The sequence below is a fragment of the Gymnoscopelus braueri genome, assembly GCF_963280865.1.
Source record: "Gymnoscopelus braueri genome assembly, chromosome: 22".
NCBI lineage: Eukaryota > Metazoa > Chordata > Actinopteri > Myctophiformes > Myctophidae > Gymnoscopelus > Gymnoscopelus braueri.
Window position 1 is genome coordinate 22,075,900 of NC_137624.1, and position 22,939 is coordinate 22,098,838.

Sequence of the window (22,939 nt, forward strand, 5' to 3'; positions counted from 1 at the left end):
TGGCCATAAGAGGCTTCCAACAACATGGGATCCCACAGAAAGCACCAAATGTATCGACCAAATATGGCGAAGACGTTGTTACTTATACCCCTGAGGACAGGAGTGTTTGTGTATTTGTCTGGGATTTACTGACTGTACTTTTTACAGCACCTATTTGTGTCCCTGTACTTGTATCCTTCTTTACATTACAACCAGTATTGTATCATTATTGTATATTTTTCATCATGTATTTTAATTATTAATATTTTGCTTTAATATATTATGACGCTATCATGTTACCACAATTTTGCAGAATAAGTCCTGACAACATTTCACTGCTTGCACTTAACTATAAGTTAGTGACAAATAAAACCTTGATTCTTGATTCATTCCAAGTAAAGCAGCAACCAAATTAAACTGCTGAGCCCATTCCAAGAAACAGGCTCATAGGAGTAAACTGCCCAGCCCAGTCCAAGGAACCAAAGAAACAGGAACATACTAGAAAAGTGTGCTCCTCAGAGCACAGGTCTTCCAGGCCGGGTTGCCTACACAGGGTCCACATAGTCTCCGGCCTGGCAGGGACAATAAAACAAACCCATTGGCATGGGCAAAAAAAATGGCATTTTCTAGAATATAAGTGTAATAATAAGTCTAGGTTTTGGGCAAATGAGGTGCACAAACTCTTGGATGACAAAACCTTAACTACTACAACTTCACTCTCAACCTGTATTGATGGGTCGGAAAATATGCTTCTAAAGCAACTTATGCTTCTTCTATGGTCTATTAGGTTGTATCCTTGCAGAGGGCAGACAAAGGTTCCATTAATATTACAAAAAATAGACAAGGATTTTATAGATGGAAATATACTGTACATTAATCAATTTATTGTACATTTTACACACAGATGTAACGTTGAAAGCATAATCTTAAACATATAAGGTCAATAAGGTCAATGTGAAATTTCAGGGTGCGTCCATCAAGTCTTTGTGTCAATTTCCCACTTGCAAGAAATGTCAGTGTTGTTATTTGCAACATACACAGGAAACTAATTGTAACAGAAAGTTGCCCAAACAACAACTCAAAATGCAGAAACTGGTAATATTTCACAAACCGCAATTAGCTAACTATGTGACAGAGCACAAAAGTGGGATTTCACCATATTGATGGTCAGAGGTGAGGAGAAGTTGAACAGGCTGTCTGTTCCTGGTGAAATATTTTGAATAAGCCATTTGCAATGTCTACAGTATATAGACAGTTACACAGTAACGGTCCATTGAATGCATTTATTTGAAGCTGAGTTTTGTTAGCCTGGGGTGAAGAGGAAAGGCAGTATGAAGGAATGGCTAGCTTCTGGAAGGACAAGGGAACCTCTTATGCCTGTGGGATCTAGGGAGAAGCACAGCACAGACAGAAAGGTCACTCTCACACTAAGATATGAACTCACAACACGGGATGCGATGCTTTGTAAGCTTGTAGATCAGCAAATGTTGTCATGTGAGAGCGTTGTATGACAGGGGAAGAAATAAATAATTCTGACTTATTTTTGGTCAAGATTTATATTTAGTTGATTACCTCATTGTCCTGAAGCTCAACAAGCTGGTTCTCTTGGTCAATTGGGTCCAGCTGGTTGGCTTGTTTGTCTTGATCCAACGCATCTGTCTCAATCTGGTGTGAGTTTACAATCAGAAAAAAACAGATATTCATCTTATTTGGTCTCACAATTGAGAAAAGAATATTTTTGAGACTGGTGTTGATCAAATATATGCTTGACTTAATGGATCAGGTCTGTTTTTGTACAAAGAGACTTGACCAAGGCAACAGGAACTGAGGAAAATTGTTGGTTTTAATCATAACCTTGATCAAGTGGTTATCAAGACATTGCACCAAATAAGAGTCTGACCTCAATTCCTTGGACTTCATCGCAATTTGCACCGTTGCCTGCAACACCAAACACAACACATGATTTAGGATTTTCATTAAAACCATAATTTGCAGCTTTTTGTCCTTGCAGCTTTTATACACATAGATATACAGCTAAATAGATGTTTGTAACTTTTGGAGTAGGAACCTTGCACACAGCACCTTCAAGCACCTCAAGTGTACTAGGGCCAACGTACAAACTGTGTTATCCTGTCTTACTATTGCTGCTTTTCTTTGATACTTTTTTATTTTCTTGTTATTGTTTGTTTATCATTATTGTTACTACAATGTCAGAGCAACCATAACAAAATAATTGTAAAAATGTAAAAAATAACTGAATATTGAATATTGAATATTGAATATTGAATATTGAATATTGAATATTGAATAATTCATTATTCATTATTCAATTATTAATTATACAAGAAAAACAGAAATTAAAATGCTCTTTCACCTGAGCACTGCCTCCTCTCTCTCCATTGATTGAGATTCAGCCTTGGTATTGTGTTGCAGTTGACGAGCCTATTACGGTTTGATAATACAGTGAAGACATCCTGAGGAAGAGTGTTGATTCCAGTGTTGTCACAGATGATCCTGGCCAGGGTGGCACGTTGCAGTTCATTTCTCTGTGCAGAGGTGAAGACACCAGGAGCCTCATACCACAACCTGGGAATAGAAAAGAAGGTGTGAGAGACACACACACACACACACACACACACACACACACACACACACACACACACACACACACACACACACACACACACACACACACACACACACACACACACACACACACACACACTATAACGCCCGGGATTTGACGTGGGAGGGGACAATAAAGCCAAGGTCTCTTCAGGCAGAGGATCTGAGCCACTCTGTTACATAGTATGTATGTATGTAGGTAGGTATGTCGGTATGTCGGTCGGTCGGTCGGTCGGTCGGTCGGTCGGTCGGTCGGTCGGTATGTCGGTCGGTCGGTCGGTCGGTCGGTCGGTCGGTCGGTCGGTCGGTCGGTCGGTCGGTAGGTATGTATGTATGTATGTATGTATGTATGTATGTATGTATGTATGTATGTATGTATGTATGTATGTATGTATGTATGTACAGTATGTATGTACATTTCTATATACTGTATTCCTCACCTGTCTCCTTGACGGATATCCCGGAACTGGTTTCTAATGAGACAGGCAAACAGAGGGCCAACACGGGCACCTCTGATAAAAGGCTCAGCTACGCCACCGATCCAGACATCGATATTAGCAGGTGTGCCATAGAGCTGAAGCAGCCTGCGAGCCAGGTTAGGATTCTGCAAAACTGCACCGAGCTCAGCCACATTGCTAGGTTGAGAGAGCTCACAGTGCCTGCGCCAGGCGTTGTAACCTTATGAGTAAACAAAGACAATTTTGATTAAACAATTATAATGTTTCTGTTTACACCAGGCAAACAGCGAGGTACGTTCAATGGGCTTTATCAACAGTGCTGGCTGCTTGCTGACTGACTGACTACATCTGTGTCTTCAATAGATGGTGTAATTGCACATGTCAACAACACATTCTTGTGAACATCACAACAATGATGATGAACCCAGCAGGATTTTGTAAAGCACTAATACAATGTTAAGCAGAGCCTAGCTCTGTTGTATGTACCATGGTGTTTGTTGTTTGTAACATGGTGTCATGGCGTAGAATTCGATTTAATAATTGATTTTCAAGTGAAATGTTTTGGTGAGCGACACAATGTATAAAGTAAACGTAACCCTATCACGTGGTGAAAATAGCATCTATACAAGCTGACAATGCTTCATGAAGTTAGCATGTAGATCTGCTATTTTTGCTATTTTTGAAAATGTTAGACACCAGGTTGAAAGTGGTTAAAACATGTACCAGGAAGGCCATGGTCACGTCCTCTAGCCATGTTGAGGGAGCCCAGGTCCAAAGCTACTTCAAAGACAAATTGGAAGAGCTTGTCCCTCAGGGCATCCACCATCATGTTATCCTGTGTGTTGAGTTTAGCTGGCCGTCCAATCAAACCACGGACCAGAGGGTCAATGCCACCTGAGAAAACCAATGTACAAAAATGTTATTGGTACAATAACAATACCCACTGAAGAAATATTTTCACGTTTCAAAACTGGCCAAATTATGTCATATTTTGGACTCAGATATATTGTCATATCATATTTTATATATATACAGTATGAGCATATTGTGAATCATACGATAATTTCTTCTTGCAAATTACACAGTGTTGGCCATTGGTACATAGGTCTTCAGTGAATGACGTATACCTTCAAAAACAATTCTCCAGGGAGAAAAGAAGGCCTGGAACAAGGGAACACTGCGGACATTGGCCTCTCTGAAGTTTTCATCCAGACGGGGCAAGATAGGCTGGATGGTATTGTGCGCAAAGCGGTATGCTGCTGTAGCAAACACGTTAGCAATGCTAGGGTCTACATTAGGGTTGTAGCCAGGGTAACGGCCAAGCTGTCGGATTATGTCAGGACCAAGAATATGTTCCAGGTAGTCCCGGAACACGAACACCTAGAATATATGAAATATTGTGGTGTCAGTCATGTCATGTGCAGGAACTGTCGGTACAGTGAGTGTCTGGGTGAATGTCTCATCAGTCTCATCTGTAGTTCTAGTACCGCTGTTTTGGTAGTTCTCCTGTTTCTACATTCTGTCTGGAGGTGGTTATGGAGGGGAGGATGTGGAGGAATCTGAATGCTATCCTGGAGGAAGACCCCTCTATAATCAGAGGGTTGGTGTTGGCTAGTCCGCACACTCGCATTGCATCTATAATCAGCTAGTGAGGATGAGGAGCCACAGACTCATTCCTCCTCATCACACCTCAAAACTATCTGGACATTTATTGATAGACTGTACATAATTAAACACACTGTGTTTAATGCTTACTGCTATTGCTGACACCTATATTTCCTTATCTTATCTTACAGAGATTTACAGTATTTGCATTAATATGACAGGGTGCACTGATAGGGCTGGTTATGTTACCTGTGTGTAGGCACCATTAATCTTACGAGCCTCTTGGTAGAGCCTCTCACTGTCCCATTGTGGGTTAATTCTCCTCAGTTCACGGGCCAAACGGTTGTGTTCACGCAAAAACATTGTGTGCATAGATGTCAGGCATATGTTTTCATCCACACGGGTATCACCTGGAAAATAAGAAAACAGACAATGACCAAATATCAATCACTTCCAGCATCTCTTGTCAGTATGTCAAATACGAACATCTTTGGGTGTTTGCGTTGAGTGGTCAGGAGGGTTTTAAAACAGTATATCGATGGCATTTCTTTCTACATCAGATTAAAAGATTTTATTCTCAGATCTCAGAGACAAACTGTAATAGTCAGTTGGTAAATGCAATACCAGATGGCACCACATTGTGGCACCATTTTTGCCATCTGGCATTGTATTTACCAACTGATTGTTACAAAACATAACTCACACTCACCTGCAATGAAACAGGGCACCTCTCTTGCATTTGGGTCATTGGTGACATTTCTGCGTGTGGCACACATCTTTGCATTCATAGGGTTGAAGGGAAGCAGCTCACGTCCTCTGTCTCTGAACTCAGGATTGACACGCATCAGGCCCCCGTCATTTGTTAAGTCACGGAGGAAAAGTGCTAGCTTTTCCTCAGACCCATATACTTGGCCAAGGTCAAGGAAGGCTGTCAGAGCATTGATCTGCTCTCTCGTGTTAGGTTCACCACCAAAATTGAAGGCTGAAGTTCCTGTCCCACAAGCAGGTGCCGATCTGAAGGAAGGCAGGCAACCTTCATTGGGGCGGGGTCGACGAGGGTCATTACGGGGGACCTGTTCATTGAAAGCATAGATCAACCACTTAAGCCCTATATACTTTGCTGTACGACGAATAGCGAAAATAGCAGATCTATTAAGTTAATGACATGCCCAAAATTGGGATACCAGTCTGAACGTGCTTAAAGTTTATGGAAAGAAAAAAGAATCACTGGGAAAAGTATGGGGTTAAATCATAGTTATTGTCATAATAAAATAAGTTTAATTCCAGTAAGGCTATGAGCAAGGACACCAACCCGAATGGGGATGCAGGGCTCAACTTCCTCACAGCTCTCGTCACAGTTAACACCATTGCTGAAGGAACGAATGCTGGGGGAGAAAGGGCCGAAGGTAAGATCATGATCGTTCCATTGACCGAAAAAGGTCGTCATGAGGGTGTTCTCTCTGTCATTGACCACGTTATTATCCACTGCGCGCAGAATTTGGTTGGAGACCTCTCTCACCTTAGAGAGGAGTAGAATTGGTTACGTAATTTATTGAAGATATTATTCTGATATCTTATGCATCATATAGTACATGCAGTAGCCTACACTACAGTATATCATACCAGTGGGAGCATGACATTGTTGATCGTCCTGTTTGTGGAGCCTCTTGTTAAAAAGATTCCATCATCGTATTCAGCAGGGAGCGCGCGTACGAATGGGGTGTTGGAGGCCCCAAGACGAGTGTTCCTCCTAAAAAAATATATAAAAATGAAAAAGAATAAAGTCTGCACACTGGTAGTTGCGAAAAGCTCCTAAAAAATAAACATGAAAGTCATGCATTTGATAGATTCACTTACTATACAATTCCAGCCAAATTTCTAACAAATTTGGCTGGAATAATACAAACACTGAACGCATGCTGGAAAATGCATGCTCTTTTTTTAAAGATAAGATTCTTTGCAAAGGAATTTGAATTTATTTTGCTCATCCACTTAGCTCAGATGCAGGTGCGTTGGACAGTAACAAATGAACCAATCGTGAAGAAATATACATGAACAAAAATCCCACAAACTGCTCTTAAAAAGTAGTTATAAGTTAAAAGTCATAATGGCTACTATAGCCTAATATTAAGTGCAGCTTGTCAAAAGATGGCTTTCAAATCAGCCTTTCAACCCTGGATTCCCTAAACTTTAGATCAAGGTGAGGCCTCCATTTGAGGCTACTAGGCCTACTAACTGATCGAGGGTCAAAAGAAGAGAGGAATTTATAGGAAAGAGTATAGCACAGTAGGGCTCGAAATAATGAAGAATGAATCACATCACTGCATACTGTTGTGTGTAAAGCTTGTGTATTGTATTGCTGAAAGGACACATCTGGGGGAACAGGACAGACACAACCACACACCGACACACACACACCGACACACACACACACACACACACACACACACACACACACACACACACACACACACACACACACACACACACACACACACACACACACACACACACACACACACACACAGTACACACGCACATACACATAGATTGCTTAGGTTGTGGGGCACGAGGCTGCTGCAATACAGACACACACCCATGGGAGAGGTATTAATTGGGCCATTACAAAATCACAGGGCGGGTCAAGAAAGAGGAACTTGACTGTAACGATTCACAGAGTTGCAGATCTAATGCTGGACATGATGAAAATTATAATTATTTGAATAATGTAATTTAATCAACAGTATTGATCATGCTGAAGTATGCAACGGACTATGCTATGTTTACAAAATCTGTGATGAAATGGGATATGAATTATATGGTTGTTGTTCGTTTAAGGATAGAGATGCATTAATTGGGTGACGGGTCATTTGGACAAGGCCAAAATGTATGACAAACAACAAATGTGGAAGTAAATTGGTCACTCAACAAACCGCAGTGATGGAGAAATTGAATCCACCCAATAACACAATAGTCTGACAAAGGTATATATACCATCCCCTTCAGAAGGGACGTTGGGCTTTCTACCCCAGCGGGAGGTCCCACGCCAAAAGGCATCTTGCACTAATCTAATAGAGAAAACCCCCGGAATTAACTATTTTAATTCTGTAAAAGAAAGTATGGAAGGGAAATTATCAACCGCTTTGTGCATCTCTGACCATCGAAAGGGTGAAAAGAATTTATTCCGTTTTTTACAATGTTTCACTTTTTTACTTTTGATTATTATCATTATACTGTAAAAAATTGATAAGATGATTTAGACTAAATTTGGAACATTGATACGTACTTTGAATAATTCAGAGGAATGGTATTCTGAAAATTATGTTGAATTCATACTTGACTTTAAAAACCCTTATTGCCCTTTTCTATTTCTGTAAAAACCTTTGAAATAAATTATTCAAAAATCTTATTTTATAAGCAACATTATGAAATGTACAACCATTAAGATCTGCTTCACTCTTATAAATATTACTGTGTTGAACCTATAAACCAAATATGCTCTTACAGATGTCTATGGTTATGCCACGGACTTCTAAAACCTATTAAAATGGATAGCGTAACAGGATATCCTGTATCAGATCATCTGTCGAGATTAAAAACACCACTAGTACTACTGGCGTAGCGGTCCGGGCACCTAGGCTGCAATGCAGCAATGCAGCGTGTCACTGGTTTCTGCGTGTCACTCCCCGTCTCTCTCCCCCCATTTCCTGTCAATCTACTTTATAGCCTACTATCAATAAAGGCAGAAAAAGCTAAAAAATACAAATAAAATAGAAACAAGCTGTGTCATGTAAATAATGCATGGCAGTTCTTACAAGTTGTTGCAGACGCTTGTGGCTGTGCGGAACGTGTCAAGGTTTGGGATGGCGCGACAAGGTGGGTCGCTCACACGAGCTGTACATCCTGTTATTTTAGCAAGGTGCATCAGGTCCTCAGGAGAAAGAAGATCTGAAAAGAATGTGCGATAATAAGTAATAATAATAAACTTTATTTGTATGCTGTAGCAAAAACGGAGTTGCAAAGTGCTTCACACAGCATTAAATATAAATACAACATAAAAATTGTGCATCAAAGGATAAATGTGCAAGAAACTATAAAGAAGCATAAAAGGATACAAGAGTGCAAGACAAAAGAAAAGATCATAAAAGATAAAAACACAAAAATATAGTTTAGTGATTGTGTGTTTCTATGTAGTCAACTGCTTATGAACCTAATTGTGTGGAATGTGCATTTGTGTTGAAATCTCTGCCGACCTGTTGCATTCAGTGAGCGTTTGTGCACATGGTGGACCTTGTCGTGCAACAGTCTGAGGGTTTGGGCCATGTAGTCTGCAGATCGCACTGCTTGGCGGGTATCTCCACGTGGTTGCTTCATGAGCCGAAGAACATCGGAGGGGCTAACGTGATCCTTGCGCACCCTGCGCAGGCTCCTTGAAAAGAAAATAGGTAGGTACCAGTGAGCTAAAATATCTTCATCCACTCATTTGTTATTCAAGTCATTTAAAACAAGTCTTGTTGCTGGTTGTTACTTTCATCTTACATGAAAATGAATATTATTGAGTAGAACAGACAATAATGGAAAAAAAGCCCTCAGGGCTTTTAGCTAAACTGTTATTGTTTTACTGTACTGCTGTAGTGTTTTCGATCAGGCTAATAAAGTATTCAATCAATCAATCAATCAATCAATCAGGTTGTAAGCTATTCAATTGTTTAGTCAACTGGATGGATTAAGGCAAGGCAAGGCAAAAGTATTTGTGTAGCACATTTCAACAACAAGGCAATTCAATGTGCTTTAGGCCTACATAAAACATAGGACATTTGAATTCAGTAAAAAGGAAACGCTTATTCACAACACAGAGCAAAAAACACAATAGTGGGACATTTGAATACAGTAAAAACTAAATAAGTAAAAAATAAAATAGAAAAATAAGAGAATAAAATTACAGCGCAGAGGCACAATTGAAAATCTCAATGAAAGTCAGTGTGCAAACAGGAAGGTTTTTATCTGTTATTTTTAAAAGGAAGTAGGTTGCAGTGATTTGCTGTGATTTAATAGGTAGTCGGTTCATTCAGTAACTTACTCTTCTCTGGAGTACTTGTAAGCTTCATCCACAATTTTCTTTGCCTTCTCAAAAGCACGTTGAAGGTATGGGCTGCCCAAATGTCCCCCTGCAAACAATCAGAAAGATGATTATTTAGGTTTTTTCATGTCTTGCATCATCTGTGCCAAAGTGATTAGGAAATTGCCATGTGTGACATCCACACAAGCAATGATCAGTTGACACAGCTATATACTGAATGGCATATCATTTGGTATATAAAAGAATTAGGAGTTTTAACATTTTGTAACATATTATACCTGATGGAGTAGAGTGGCTGTGCACGAAGCACAGGCTCAGTGTCAAAAAGATGAAGAGACAGGGATTCATCTCTGAAATGTATGAGAATAAATATCAATGCGTCTCAGAGTCAAAGCAAGGCAAGGTATACGATATACAAAGTTTATTTGTATATCACATTTCAACAACTGGCCGATTAAATGTGTTGTACATAAAACAGAAACACATTATAAAACACATTACAAAAGAACAAAAAAATAAGTTAAACACCTATGGACTAAATATGAAACACCTATTCAGGAGCCAGGACATGAGAGAGAAAACAATATAAAAGGACATTTGAATACAATAGAAAGTAATACATCAAATAGAAATATAAGATGGTATAATTACAGGGCAGAAGAAATTTAAGAAATCTCAATAAAAGGCAGTGGCAAACAAAGGTTTTTAGCTGTGATTTAAAAGAACTGAGATTTGTAGCAGACCTGCAGATTTGGGGAAGTTTTTTCCAAGTATGTAGAGAGTAAATATTCAATAGGTAATTTTTAAGTCTTTGCAAAAGATGACAGAAAGAAACATAAATAATAACAACCCCCTTACCTGTAACTTTGATGTTTCTCAGAGAACTTCAAAATATGAAGTTGTTTTAGCATTTACACCACTAGCCTTACTTATAGTCAGCAAAAAGCCTCGCCCCCCTGTGTTGTAGCTCAAGTTCAAATCAGTAAAGGGTAGTTCCTTCTTCTTCCCCTCATTCTTAAGTATCTGTCTGACTTTATTGTTCACTGATAAGGATCTCCAAATGGGTTCACCCCAAAATAAGAATAAATTAAGATAACTCTGTTAATAATAATAAGTAGTAGTAGTAGTAGTATTAATAATAATAACAGATATTTAGCTTATATTGTCTGACAATAATAATATGTAGTAGTCTAGTAGAAGCAGCAATTTCAGCAGCCTTCAGTGACATAATAAAATATGCCACAATTCACCCTAAAATACTGTTCAATGTAGTTGTATAGGAGCCATATGTGGCTTCACATAAAGTTGTGTTTTATAATGTATAATAATGACCATCGTCCTGGTTCACATTTTTTGTATAGTGGGCACTGCCCTGGCATTATAGGTGGTGGGCGTGTTCACTGGAGCTGGGGCGCTGGTGATTAGTATATGGCATTCACTTATTGACCTGTGGGCATGTAGACAGGGAAGGGGTGAGAGTGGGATGGATATTTCGAGAAGACCATCTTCTGGCTCTTATCGTTAAGCATGTGAAGAGAACTCTTCTTTACTGTATGATACGATACGATACAACTTTATTGTCAGCTCTCACTGAAATTTGCTTTGTGTCCATGACGTCACCGTTCAAGATAGAGACAGGACATACACAGTACATTACACAAGGTACATTACAGGACACACATCACAGAAGCAGACAGAAACAAGAACAATAGAACATATCCTCTTGGTTTGCCGATTTTGGTTTAAAAGCAGAACAGACTGGTGTACTGTTCTGCTTTGTACTCCTTAGTAAAAACAGACCTGTGTTACAACTGTACTTAAACCACTTTTTTCTCTCTACACTAATTCTTCGCCAAAATATAGCCAATCTACAAGCTCATCGTCACATGTTGCGACAAGTTGTAAGCTTGTAGATCGGCTGTTTTGGGCGAATGTTCCCCCTAGAATAGGCCTGCTGGGGTTCAAGAGGTTCACTTCAAAAGGTCCAAAATAATCACCTCTAACATAAGTGAATGGAGGCTCATCTGGAGATACTCTGTCCTGGGGCAAATCTGCCATATGCTGGTGCAGTGGAGCTGCAGGCAGTTGTATGTGGACAGACAAATACACTTTCCTTATAGCCACACTAGCACCAGGATATCCAGCAATATCTTTGGCAGTTGTGGTTACAACATGTCCCACACCTTGGTGTATGCTGCAGAATGTCAGACATGTGAAGATATTTCACCAATATGGCAGGATGTTTATATTCTTCAGGGCTAGCCAGTAGCCACTCTACTCATTCCTGGATTTTATCAGTACAGAAGTACCATCAGTTCAAACAATTGAGTCCTGAAGTTGCATTTGCTGCTCCTATCTCCCCATCTTGTCCATTTGACCTGCCACTGTGGCAGTCGTCATACTGCCACGTACAAAAGATGGTGATTAGTAATGGAGCTACTCCCATTATAAAGACTTGGACATGGATGTTGTGTAATAAAAGGTACTGTAAATCCCTGTTCCATAACCACTTTCACGTGCATCTGCAAAATGGTGCAACTGAGCAGAAGTATACTTCCCCAAAATCCACCAGTTTCAGGCATTTGGGAACTTTCAAAATCTTCAAGCTGACAGAGCTCCTTGAGCCAAATTGTCCACTCTTCTGCAGCTTGTCTGCACAAGTCTTGAAGGAACATGTTGGCAGATAGCACAACAGGCGCCAAGAAAAGAGGTCATAGATTGAATTGACCGTGGAGAGGATCCCTCTTCTGGTCAAGAGTCTGTCTCTGATCATGATCTTAAACATAAAGGCATTAGATTGAACACACCATCACACAGGAAGTTTGTCATTGTCCACTCATACTGTATATAGCTTAATGAAATGAACTTATCAAAGGCACCGCTCACTTCACACTGGGTGTGATTTTTATTAAGCTATGGACTTTTTTGTTTTTGGCCTAAAGAAGACAGGGACACACGCAATTATTATGTTCCAATAATTAGGGCCCAGAATGTAGGAGCTATGTGACTATGTGATTATTCACATGTGTTGTTTGTGGGCACTGCACTGGCATTATAGGTGGTGGGCATGTTCACCGGATGGCATTCACCTGTTCACCTGTGGGCCTACAGATAGAGGCTGAGCGTGGGATAGATATTTTCTGTTGACCAAACGCAATCACAAGTAATGTTGTTATCATATCTAAATTGGTCATGCTTTGTTGTCTACTGCTTGCAAGAGATTATTTTATGATTATTTTGCCGGTATATGTGTCATCTCTTTTACTTTCTGTTTTGGAATTTCCAAAAAAGGCATCTTTCACGTATGCTTGTGACACGTATGTTTTAGATTCATAATATCAATACATTTCTTATCCTAAATGTTGCCATGTTCTTGTGGTTAGATGTTGCCACAATGAAATTGATTAAGAGGTCATCGTGTTTATCATGTTTAAGAATATTTGTAATCTGTTCTAAAAACCCGTGGTGCATGCGACCTTAACCTTGGGCGGGAACCCCTATTTGGAACTACTAGAAGTTCGGCCCACGCGGGCCGAACCTCTAGCGCCCGCGCCCACTTGGCAGCGCATATCAGTGGCGTAGCGTCATCAGGGCCAGTGGGGCCAGGGGGTGGATTCAAAATATCCAGAGAAAACATCTGTGGGCACCCATTGGTTCACCAATCTGTGCGCCCGCCCCGCGCCCCTCCTCCTCCCCCAATGTGCAGTATTGAGAGCCCTGACGTCACAACATTTGGAGCGATGCCCACTGCACTCTGGTTGGTTGGGGAAATGAAAGGTTGACTCCCACTTCCTATGCCAGGAATTTCAACAGCCTGGTCCAGTCTCTTATTTTTGAGCAAAACGCGAAGGAAAATAAAAGCCTGGAGATCGAGGCTAGGGCCCACCTAGGGCCCAGGTATAACCCACGTATAGGCCACACGGGCAAAGCCCAAGTGGGACCCAAGTGGATCCCGCTGACATTGCCCACTGTAGGCCCTTATAGTTCAGCCCACCTTGAAACCATATGGGACCCACGTCAGCCCCACATAAATTGCCAAGTTGGGGTACACCTAGGGCCCAGGTAGAACCCACTTAAAGCCTGCATGGGCAAACCCAGCTAGGACCCACCTCGTCCCACATAAACTTGCCTAGTTGGGGCCCACCTAAGGCCCAGGTAGAACCTACTTATAGCCCACATGGGCATCCCAGTTAGGACCCATCTCGGCCCCACATAGAATTGCCTAGGTGGGGCCCACCTAAGGCCCAGGTAGAACACACTTATATCACAAGGGCATCCCAGTTGGGACTCATATTAGATCCCGCTGACATTGCCGACATGGGGTCCATATGGTTTAGGCCACCTTGAAACCTTATGGGAACTACGTTGGCGTGCTGGCTGGAATACAAACACTGCGTCATACCTGTAGTGTGTAGTTTGATGTTGTGTGTGTAACAGACATACCTGCAGTGTGTAGATCGATGTCCATATGAAAGTCAATGTCCAGCAGTGTCTTTTGTTTCTCCAGCAGAGTTTCTAGTGTCTCTATCTCTCTCTGGAAGAGGTTGCACATGAACTCTGCAGCCGCACTAAGGCGCTCCAACACAAACACTCTGATATTAAGCTTCACACAACAAACATTAGCACCACGCTGCTGTTTGTCCAAAACACACAATATCTCCTCTCCCACCGACATCATGTGTTGCATACAGACTCCATTTGACACATTTTACCTCGTTTATCCAGCTCTCACTGACTCTCCCCTAATAGGACCGAAATTATCTGAAATTACTACATTACCCATTATGCAGCCTAAACGTGTGTTGCACGGGGCGGACCTGCCATTACGTTAGTTACTGGAGTTACTGTGGAGCTACACATAGTTCTCCACAAGACACACAAGCCCACAAAATACACCATCTAGCATCTACAATGGACTAACTGAGCAGCAATATTAACATTCACTACACTAACGTTCATTGTTGACAAAGTCATTTCACAGCTGCTTCAGCCATGACAACCACGTTAGCGTTAGCTACATGCTAACGGTAAAAGGGGGTCATACCTATGTTCCCCGGGTTCTATGTTCCCCACTAAGGTTAGGGTTAGGGTTAGGTTTAGGTTAGGTCCTATATTCCCCGCTCTCCCTAGGAAAAAGTATGTTAGCGTTAGCCACATGCTAACGGCTCATATTAAGCACCCCTGGGCACTAATCATTCAAATACAACGAACGCTATCACAGTAGTGGACATAAACATTTGTTACATTAGTAGCAGGCTGCAGTGACCTAAAAGTCTTGACAATATGAATGACAGGGCGATTTATTAGAGAAATGACGGGGATTGTGCTGCCCAGCTCAGCTCGCACAACTATCACGGAGCCCTGTCGTTGCTGCGTCTGACTGTGATGGCGGCAGCATGCTGTGCGAGCGAGTATTCGATGCTGCTGTCTGGAAACTGCCCTCAGCATGACACGACCAATGAGAGTTAGTGCTTTTGTTGTTGCTAAGATACGGTGTATGGCACATAGCGTGTCTGCCCCATAGCTTGTAGATCTCTCGCACATGATTGGCGTAGCCTGCGTTGCCAGCTTTTTTCACGATCAGCCCGGAAGTAAATTGCGAGCTGAAATATATACCACTTTATGATTATTAGAAAAGGAGACACGTGTGAAGGTGGAAAAGAAAATAGATGATAGTATCTACTTTTGCATGAGCGATTTTTGTAGCAAGTTGGGAGAGAATTGGACCACTGGTTTGGCGTGAGTTGTGAAGATACCTTTCAGGCCGGGAACCCATTTTAGGGTTCCTGTTGCTATGTACAGTATATAGCAACATACATTTGAAAAAATAATAATAACACATATTTGAAGTTTTTCAGAAAATGTAGGTCAGGATTTAGAAGGCGTTTTTAGAATCGGCTTCAGGTCTAAATGGGTTAACCTGAGCTCCACTGCAGGGGCTTTCTGCCGCACATTATTTAAGGGTGTGTCACAAAGGAATGACAAATAATACTCTGTTGTGAGGTTTGAGCAGTAAGGAAAATACAATTAGAAGGGAATTCCCGCTTAGTGCTTCACAAGGACCTAACAGTTACCTAAAAGCTAAAAGAAATCAACAATGGATTAGCCATAGTTACCCAGTCACTAATGTCTAACCATGACTGCAGAGTGCAGACTTTAAATTGATGAATTGGAAAATGCTTCTAAAGCAACTTCTTCTATGCCTGTAATAGTGCATACAAATAGGCAAGGATTTTATTTAAGGCAATATACATTAATCAATGTATTGTACATTTTACACACAAACATAGCATTGAAAGCATCTAATTACATATAAGATCAATGTGACATTTCAGGCTGCTCAAGTCTTGGTGTCACCTTTCCAGTAGCAAGAAATGTCAGTGTTGTTATTTGCAACATACACAGGAAACCAATTGTAACGGAAAGTTGCCCAAACAACAGCTCAAAATGCAGAAATTGGTAGTATTTTGCAAACCACAATTAGCTAACTATGTGAAGTAATGGGATTTCACCAGATTGGTGGTCAGAGGTGGGTCAGTACAGACTAACTTCTGTATACATTTGGGTAAAGCTGATATAAGCAATCAAATAATTTTCATATTTGCAAGCATAAATGTTTTATTAATGAAAATTGATTACCTAGGATATTGGACACACCATCAACAATATCTACAGCAGACTGACACGTGTACATACTGTACAGAGAGGTATTCAGGGTCACAGTACTGTAATTCTGTACAGTGTTCTGCTTCACTAATCACATTTTTCATTCAGAGAAGCATTTAACTAATCTAGGCCAGTTGACAATAGCCACACGTCACTAAACATGGCAGTTTAATTTAGACCTCATCTTTTCCACTCACATAATAAGGAAATGCAGTAGCACTGTAGGACATGAACTGAAGGACCTGTAGGCTATCGCCTGATGTATACTTTGCCGTATGATGGAGCAATAGGCGTATGACACAATGCAGGAACTTGGGGCAATCAAAACCTCATTGATTGCTGATTGATCCATAATTCCACAGCACTTCTTGAACTGTCATGGAATTCTGGATCAATCAGCAATCGATGAGGCACATAGGAGTCGAGACAATATTCTAGGTGGTGATGATTATGCTTTATGTACAGTACATGATATCATGGTCAGAAGTAGGTACGATAACACTCATGTCAGTGATACGGTAGTTCTGCCTCGAGCACAGGGCAGAGATCGTAGTTATACTGTAGATGCTTGAAGGACAAACTGAACCATAACAAGATAGGCTGTACCAAAACAATAGCCATACATCAATGCCACCCCCATATTAAAAGGGGCAGCCTGCCATAACTCCACTGCAAGAAATATGCCTGAGTCGTATAAGAACCCGAGACTTAACTTCTATTTCGGATTTGTAATCATTACTGTTATTGTCTATGTAAGATAAGGTGTTTTGGTATGAAAACCCATATTTTCAAGTAGCCTACACTACATCATAACATAACTAAATGTCTACCATTTGTAACAAACCAAACCGTCTTGACTGCAAAACGGTTGATTTAAACGATAGTTTAAAACAACATGATTTCGGCTTCTGCCTTCCTCACTGATGCAGTTGTACTGAGGGTGATTACTCTGTTAAAACAAATTCTCAGTCAGAGTTTACCATGATACTGTACGTAGAGCATTTCCTTAAAATGTATTGGTATCATCTCCAAATATGGGTATGGTAATAAGTTGCTATTAAGTTGGCCTAATGGCAGGCATTGGCAGCAGGACTGCATTGATGATGATTTCTTGCACATTTCGACTTGCGCTTCCACTTTTATCAGTTGATGAAGAATATGTTTAGATACAGTACAGGTGCAGAGGAGCAGTCACAGATGTGCGTACACACAAGCACACACACACCCTCTCATAGATGGCTAACCTCTTTCAGAGCCATGGGACAAAAAGCTATGCAATAAATGCAAATTAACCTGTTTTCTTATTACAAAGAACCACATACTGTAAATACCCAGTGCTTGGCTTTGCAGGTGCTGTGTACTCTGCCCTGTAGTCTATAGCGACCAATTAAAACGTTAACCTTGTATAGTTATGTGAAAAGATCTCATACTTTCTCCATGCCTTCTAACTTTTTCAATGTTTGTCCAAACCAAAGCTTAAAACAATTCCAAATTTGCTAGGCCAGCATGGAAAGGTATATGATATGACACCTGCGGAACGTTGTATAATTATAGTTCATTTTGACCACGTATTAAACCCTGGTGTAGGAGATAAATGAAGGCTTATATTTGCATTGTGCACTGGATTGGATTAGTGATTGATGGAGGCACCTCATTGGCACCTTGATGGTGGGAGTGCCTTTATGGGTGGCCTCAGCGGCTATAAATAATGGCTCTCACCTGCACACCTTTATTGGTTGGTTTGCCCATGGAGGTAGGGTGAACTGGGAGTTATATTTTGTTGACCGCTTTTGTAATTTGCTCACACATATTTATTACTTATTTATTGGAAAAATTATGTAATAATTGGTGACACTATAGTAAACATTTTAAACTTGAGCGTTTGTTTGGACCTGAATCTTTTAATGCGTGTCATACAGTTTTCAATCTCCCAGGCTTAGCCTGCCGGCTGATCTTTCATTGAGATTGTTATCAGCCGCAATACCTGGTATATATTTTGTTGACTGGGGTACCCCAGGGCTTTATACTTGGCCCACTCCTTTTTTTCCCTCAACAGAAAATCTCTTCACCGGTTAAATCATGTGATTAAATATAATATCAAACAAAGCTCATAATGGCACACAAGCATGCAACACGGAATGTATGTTTTTTTTTTTTTGCTTACTTTGGTATGAGGAACCAAGTATGAAACTTAATAAGTCACTAAAATTGGCACTCCATCTGAGAGAGGGAGAGAGGAAAAAATGTATTCTGCTATGCAGAATACAAATACCTTATCACACTGGCATGTGGGTTTCTCTCAAATTCTGATTGGTGTGAACAATCAAAAGCAGGTGGTCCTTCAAAGAGGCTCTTTGTGTATATATCCCAGTATGTAAAAGAAAGGGTCTTCAAGTAAAATCTCTGGTGTATGGAAGATGGTCTCTCTCAAGTTAGCACTGCTTCTCCTTATATGCCTCCAGGACTCAGGTAATACTTTATCAATTGTTTGATACTTGTTGATGTCAGACAGTAAAAAAACAAAGAATCACTGTTAATTTAACTCCAAATGGATGTGGTTCCATATGTACACTCTTCTGAATGACTTTGACCTTAAGTCCTGCTGTCATTCACTGCACTGTAATGGAAGCATGAATATTGTGTTTACTAACCGTAGTTTTTTTTCCAAGTATATCGTGAAGTTGTAAAGTAATGAGAAAATGTGTCCACTTTTATTCTGCTCCACAGCCCTGCCAATGGTGTTTCATCTGGAGGGATCACCCAAGGTTGCAGATAACCTGAGAGCTGTAAGTTATGTTTTTTTTCTCTCCAAAACAATAACTAACAAACGCATACACTTTTGGTGTACAAATTACCTTCATCAAGAGCTCATAGATAAAACCATAGAGATACGTCATCCGCTATCATGAAGCACACCCGTCATAATGCCAAATTATGAATCTTTGTGTCCATGTCTTCATTATGTAATAACACATTGGGGAAAAAGCAGAAAATAATTTGTCATTTACAATTGATAAGAGAGGAAACTGAACTATCTACCACTTCTCTAATCCTGACGGCCAGAGAACAAATCATCCCAACTAACTGTTTTGCAGATTTTTATAGATGCGAGTTATAGGTTTGCTCACTACCATCATTAGCATGTTGCATTTGTATATGCATGATTTTTCCCCCCTGCGCAATGCATGATCACCAGTACTTTACCAATATGCACTGTATATTATGCATCAGTAACAGGTTTTAAAATGGCATTTCTACCTTATATCACGGCTTAATCACTTACTGTAAGCCTTACAGTAATACTAAATAGCTAAAATACCTGATCTACAAACTCACAATGCATTGTATGTGACGCTGTACTATAAGTATTTCAACATTTTTGGGGAATTTCTAAATCTATTCTATTCAGACCGGGGATGTCTGCCAGGATTGTACCCAAATATTTGGACTTGTGGTTGACATGCTCTCCAACACGGACCTACAGGTAAATAATATGAATAAGTGATAGTCAAAATGTTTTCAAGGGAAATCTGTTATTCATGTCTGACATCGATCTGCAGTTGATATCGGATGAAAATGCAATGTGTAGGCTTTGAAAGTCAGTCACACTGCCAGGTGACTTTCATTTCTTGAAAATGTCAAACTTGCACATCCACTTTTATTAGTTGAAGATTATGTTTAGATAAGGTGCAGAGGAACAGAGTCATAGATGTGTCTACACAAACTCATGCATGGATGCGCATGCTCTCTCTCTGTCTCTCTCTGTCTCTCTCTGTCTCTCTCTCTCAGTGACATTCCATTCATTTCTAGAAGATCTTTTCAACGCTCATCTAAACCGCTGTTTCTTGAACTGTGAACCAAGTAGATTGTGGGATTGTTTCTAATTGGAGCAAGAAGTTTAATGAAAAATAATCAAGAACTCAAAGTTATCAGTTGAAATTGACAACCTACTGTAATTCACATCCCTGTGACAGAAAAAGATGATGGACGGCCTTGAACATTTGTGTGACCGCCTGCCTGGCCCAAGTGGTGCTGCCAAAATCTGCCATGAGAAGGTGGACCAGGTGCTCCCACTGGCCTTGACCTTCATCACGAGTGCTATCGTAAGTTGTGGGCTGAATTGCTTTTCTCCGCAATGACCTTCCCAAAACATAGGAATAATGTGTTCCTTGCTCATGCCTGTGTTTAGTGTGTTTGAAAAGGCCAAAACTATCATAAAGATAAAAACGTGTATTGGTATTATCTCTTCTACAGAAACCACATCAGGCCTGCATTCTCCTGGGGCTTTGTGGCTCCCAGTCACATGATAAGCAGGAGAGATTGTTGATCAGCTATATCCAGGAAGGACTGAAGGCTACACTGACACTGGACAAGGTCAGTACACACACACACACACACACACACACACACACATCTGCCAGGCAGATATACATACTTGTGTATTCCTTGGTCATCTTGTTTTCGGCAAAAGGCAAGATACAAATGCACATTTTAATCATTCAAGGCTTTCTCTGGACATTGCGGTTAGACATTAGAAGTGCTTATCTACTATCATGTACATTGCATTTCCATAAACCTTTATAGCCTATACATGTTTGGGTTTATTAAACTCAAACTCTTTTTCTGCTTGACCTAATGAGACCTAATAAGTGATGTTGACACTTATACCAAACATGGCTACTTCACAAACGGTCTGACAGAGCTGCAAACCCAAGGAATCCAATTTTGCTAACCTGTCAGTTGTTGTGGCCCCCAGTTGCAGTTTCTCATTCTTAATTTACAATGTCATATGACGGTGTCGTGTGCTAAAATAGCCGATCTACAAGCTCACAACACGTCGCGATAAATTAGGCTTAAAACCTTCTGGTTCATCTTCCCACAATCCATAATGTCAAATAGTAGAGTCTGTCCTTCTCTGTGCTTCAACGCCTCTGTTTTTTGTTTTTCTTTGCCTGTTTACCAGGTGCTGCCCACCAAACAATGCAATTACTGCATACTTCTTTTCCAAGCTTTGGAGAGCTTGCTTCCCAAAGAAGAAACTGTGGTGAGTCAAAACCAATCAAAAATGTACCACTTTAACCCTGGAATCCCTATTTTGGGCATGTCATTATAGGTGAACATTTTGAAGATATTAATGCATATACTGTACGTGCACACACAAACAAAACATATTGTCATCTCTATCCATCTTGCCCTACTGTACAGAGTGCTATGCTTGATGTGATGGAGGAGTTTTGCAGCATTTTGCCCGTCTCCCACCAGGGTCAGTGCAAAGCCCTGATTGCCCAGTTTGGTAAGGTACTGGTGGAGAGCCTTCTGAGCTATGCCACCCCGCAGGCCATTTGTGAATTTATCCAAATATGTGAGGACCAGGAGGTGCCTCCTTCCATCGGTGAGTCAGTATGACTGCTTATCTCATTTTCTTACATGTTCTCTTTTGAATCCATAACAGACAGCGCAATCATAAATGGAAGCATGCATAGACAATATAAAACAAGGTGGCCTCTCTCGTCTGTCTATCCAACCACCATTTATGGTCTCTCTCTCTCCCTATCAGAGAGACGTTTTCAGGACCCCTGTATTCTGAGAGGTCACATGTGCAAAGATTTTAAGACTGCTCTCAAATGTGGGGTAAGTTGAGCACTATTTTCAAAAATTATTTAAAAAAAAGCTGATGACACATTGCGTTGTGAGCTTGTAGAAGTTATTCTCAAAACAATTTCAAATGCAGTGTATGCCAACAATGGTTGACATCGGGTTTAAACTGGTCAAGCAACAACATGCATGTCTTAAATGTGAATAATACGTTTCATCTGAATTAAGGTTGATTACTGTCGCTACTGAGTTTTTGCTTATAACTGTCTTGTTTGCAGACCGTGTCCTTCTGCCAGAGAGTTGCCTGGAAGGCGGTCCCAAATAATGTCTTCTGAAGCTACGGTACTATGGGCATAATCACCATGACAAGATTGTGACAAAGGTTGGGAATATGAATCAACCGGTCTTTGCCACCACAGATGACCCAGGACTTTCAAAATCTAGCTGCAAATATTACTCAAGCTGGTCATTGCCAATGGCTTATCTGCACTTCATTCATGGTTGTGTTAGCACTGATTTGATATCATTCCACCATTCCATCTATTGTGATTTTGAATACATGGTCTGTAGAATTCAAAGAAACTTGACTTTCCTTGTAAAAACAAAATATAATAGACGAGCTGATATTCTGAAATCAAACCATGCACAAAAAAACCTTACAAGCTCCACTTTAATGGCAAGCTAAAATGGGTCTGCAGAGCATATTCTTATACAAATACTGTAATGTGTAACTTCAACCAACCTTTATTTTGATTATATGATCCAAGTGGTATTGTGTTTTAATATTTTCATTGCATACTAATAAACTTTGATTGGCACAAAACTGCTTCCTATTTACTGTGGATATAGTTTGATGATTTCATCAGCTTTGAGGTAACCCCATGTGCTGTTTCATCAGGCACAACCAACAAGTCACTCTTATTTCCCCATC

At 40.5% G+C, this 22,939-nt stretch overlaps 2 protein-coding genes across 3 annotated transcripts; one reads left to right on the forward strand and one right to left on the reverse strand.

Annotated features, from left to right (window-relative positions):
• Positions 1-838: 838 nt before the first annotated feature.
• LOC308079112 (eosinophil peroxidase-like) lies at positions 839-10,719 on the reverse strand. The gene is made up of 16 exons (XM_080420471.1): positions 10,606-10,719; positions 10,026-10,097; positions 9,748-9,835; positions 8,921-9,096; positions 8,483-8,615; positions 6,291-6,417; positions 5,980-6,186; positions 5,377-5,740; positions 4,917-5,077; positions 4,190-4,442; positions 3,786-3,956; positions 3,045-3,282; positions 2,354-2,565; positions 1,880-1,917; positions 1,552-1,644; positions 839-1,365 (listed from the first exon to the last, which is right to left on the reverse strand). The coding sequence occupies exons 2-16, from the start codon at positions 10,093-10,095 to the stop codon at positions 1,351-1,353; spliced, it is 2,346 nt and encodes a 781-aa protein (XP_080276597.1). The 5' UTR covers positions 10,096-10,097; positions 10,606-10,719; the 3' UTR covers positions 839-1,350.
• sftpba (surfactant protein Ba) lies at positions 8,986-22,760 on the forward strand. Of its 2 annotated transcripts, none has more exons than XM_080420500.1 (9): positions 8,986-9,112; positions 19,141-19,199; positions 19,823-19,897; positions 20,388-20,516; positions 20,668-20,787; positions 21,377-21,457; positions 21,619-21,805; positions 21,971-22,044; positions 22,287-22,759. In XM_080420500.1, exons 2-9 carry the CDS (start codon positions 19,149-19,151, stop codon positions 22,341-22,343), a joined length of 774 nt encoding a protein of 257 aa, XP_080276626.1. In that variant the 5' UTR covers positions 8,986-9,112; positions 19,141-19,148; the 3' UTR covers positions 22,344-22,759. The 2 variants fall into 2 exon arrangements, with proteins under 2 accessions (XP_080276626.1, XP_080276625.1); XM_080420499.1 differs by lacking the exon at positions 8,986-9,112 and adding an exon at positions 18,808-18,882 and having other exon boundaries at positions 22,287-22,760.
• The last annotated feature ends 179 nt before the right edge of the window (positions 22,761-22,939 follow it).

Excerpts from the sequence above, each read along its gene's own strand:
- LOC308079112 (XM_080420471.1), bottom strand. The coding sequence starts at position 10,095 with ATGAATCCCTGTCTCTTCATCTTTTTGACACTGAGCCTGTGCTTCGTG. Across the intron at positions 4,443-4,916 it reads TTAATGGTGCCTACACACAG|GTGTTCGTGTTCCGGGACTA; the intron begins GTAACATAACCA and ends CATATATTCTAG. Across the intron at positions 3,283-3,785 it reads ACGTGACCATGGCCTTCCTG|GTTACAACGCCTGGCGCAGG; the intron begins GTACATGTTTTA and ends TTTACTCATAAG.
- sftpba (XM_080420499.1), top strand. The coding sequence starts at position 18,831 with ATGGTCTCTCTCAAGTTAGCACTGCTTCTCCTTATATGCCTCCAGGAC. Across the intron at positions 20,517-20,667 it reads CCTTCATCACGAGTGCTATC|AAACCACATCAGGCCTGCAT; the intron begins GTAAGTTGTGGG and ends TCTCTTCTACAG. Across the intron at positions 20,788-21,376 it reads CTACACTGACACTGGACAAG|GTGCTGCCCACCAAACAATG; the intron begins GTCAGTACACAC and ends CCTGTTTACCAG.